This window comes from Condylura cristata, unplaced genomic scaffold (assembly GCF_000260355.1).
Source record: "Condylura cristata isolate star-nosed mole 26May11 unplaced genomic scaffold, ConCri1.0 scaffold00003, whole genome shotgun sequence".
In the NCBI taxonomy this organism is placed as follows: domain Eukaryota; kingdom Metazoa; phylum Chordata; class Mammalia; order Eulipotyphla; family Talpidae; genus Condylura; species Condylura cristata.
In genome coordinates, this window is record NW_004567104.1 from 78,500,863 (window position 1) to 78,501,468 (window position 606).

At 70.6% G+C, this 606-nt stretch overlaps 1 protein-coding gene across 1 annotated transcript in view; it reads left to right on the forward strand.

Annotated features, from left to right (window-relative positions):
* Nucleotides 1-606, forward strand: part of TRPM2 (transient receptor potential cation channel, subfamily M, member 2) — a 23,631-nt gene that overhangs the window by 10,797 nt on the left and 12,228 nt on the right. The window contains 1 exon segment of the mRNA XM_012731191.1: nt 23-208. Coding sequence (XP_012586645.1) covers nt 23-208 — 186 coding nt within the window.

Sequence of the window (606 nt, forward strand, 5' to 3'; positions counted from 1 at the left end):
GCGGCTCAGGCCCGTGTTGCAGACCATCCACAGAGCCATCGCCAACGGCACCCCCTGCGTGGTCATGGAGGGCTCGGGCCGCGTGGCCGACCTCATCGCCCAGCTGGCTGACCTGCCGGTCTCCAGCATCACCGTCGACCTGGTCCAGCAGAAGCTGAACATGCTTCTCCCGGAGACCAAGGTCGGGGCTGTGGAGTGGACAGAGAAGGTGAGCTCCGGCTTGCTGTCCCCAGGAGGCCGCGCTGGGGGCGGGGGGGCTGGGGCCGTGGCCTCGGGGCGTGGGCCAGTGCCCAGAGGGCCTGGACCTGCCTGGGACTCGGGTCGGGGCTGTTCTGGGGGAGGCTGCTGAATCTGGGCACACAGGCTGGGCTAAAGCCCAGGGGGTGGACAGTGGAGTCAAGTGTTGGGGGGCTGCCAGGGAGCAGCCGTGGGCGCCAGGGGACGGGACTCCAGATGGGCGAGGTGGGCTGGTAGGCGAGTGGCGCCGGCTCAGACTGGACTCGGAGGATGGCCATGTCGCCTGGCCCTTGGCTGGGAGCCAGGGGCCAGCCTGCAGTTGCAGGCCCAGTGGGCATTTGGGCCCGTCTCCGGGGCCGGGGCGCAGGG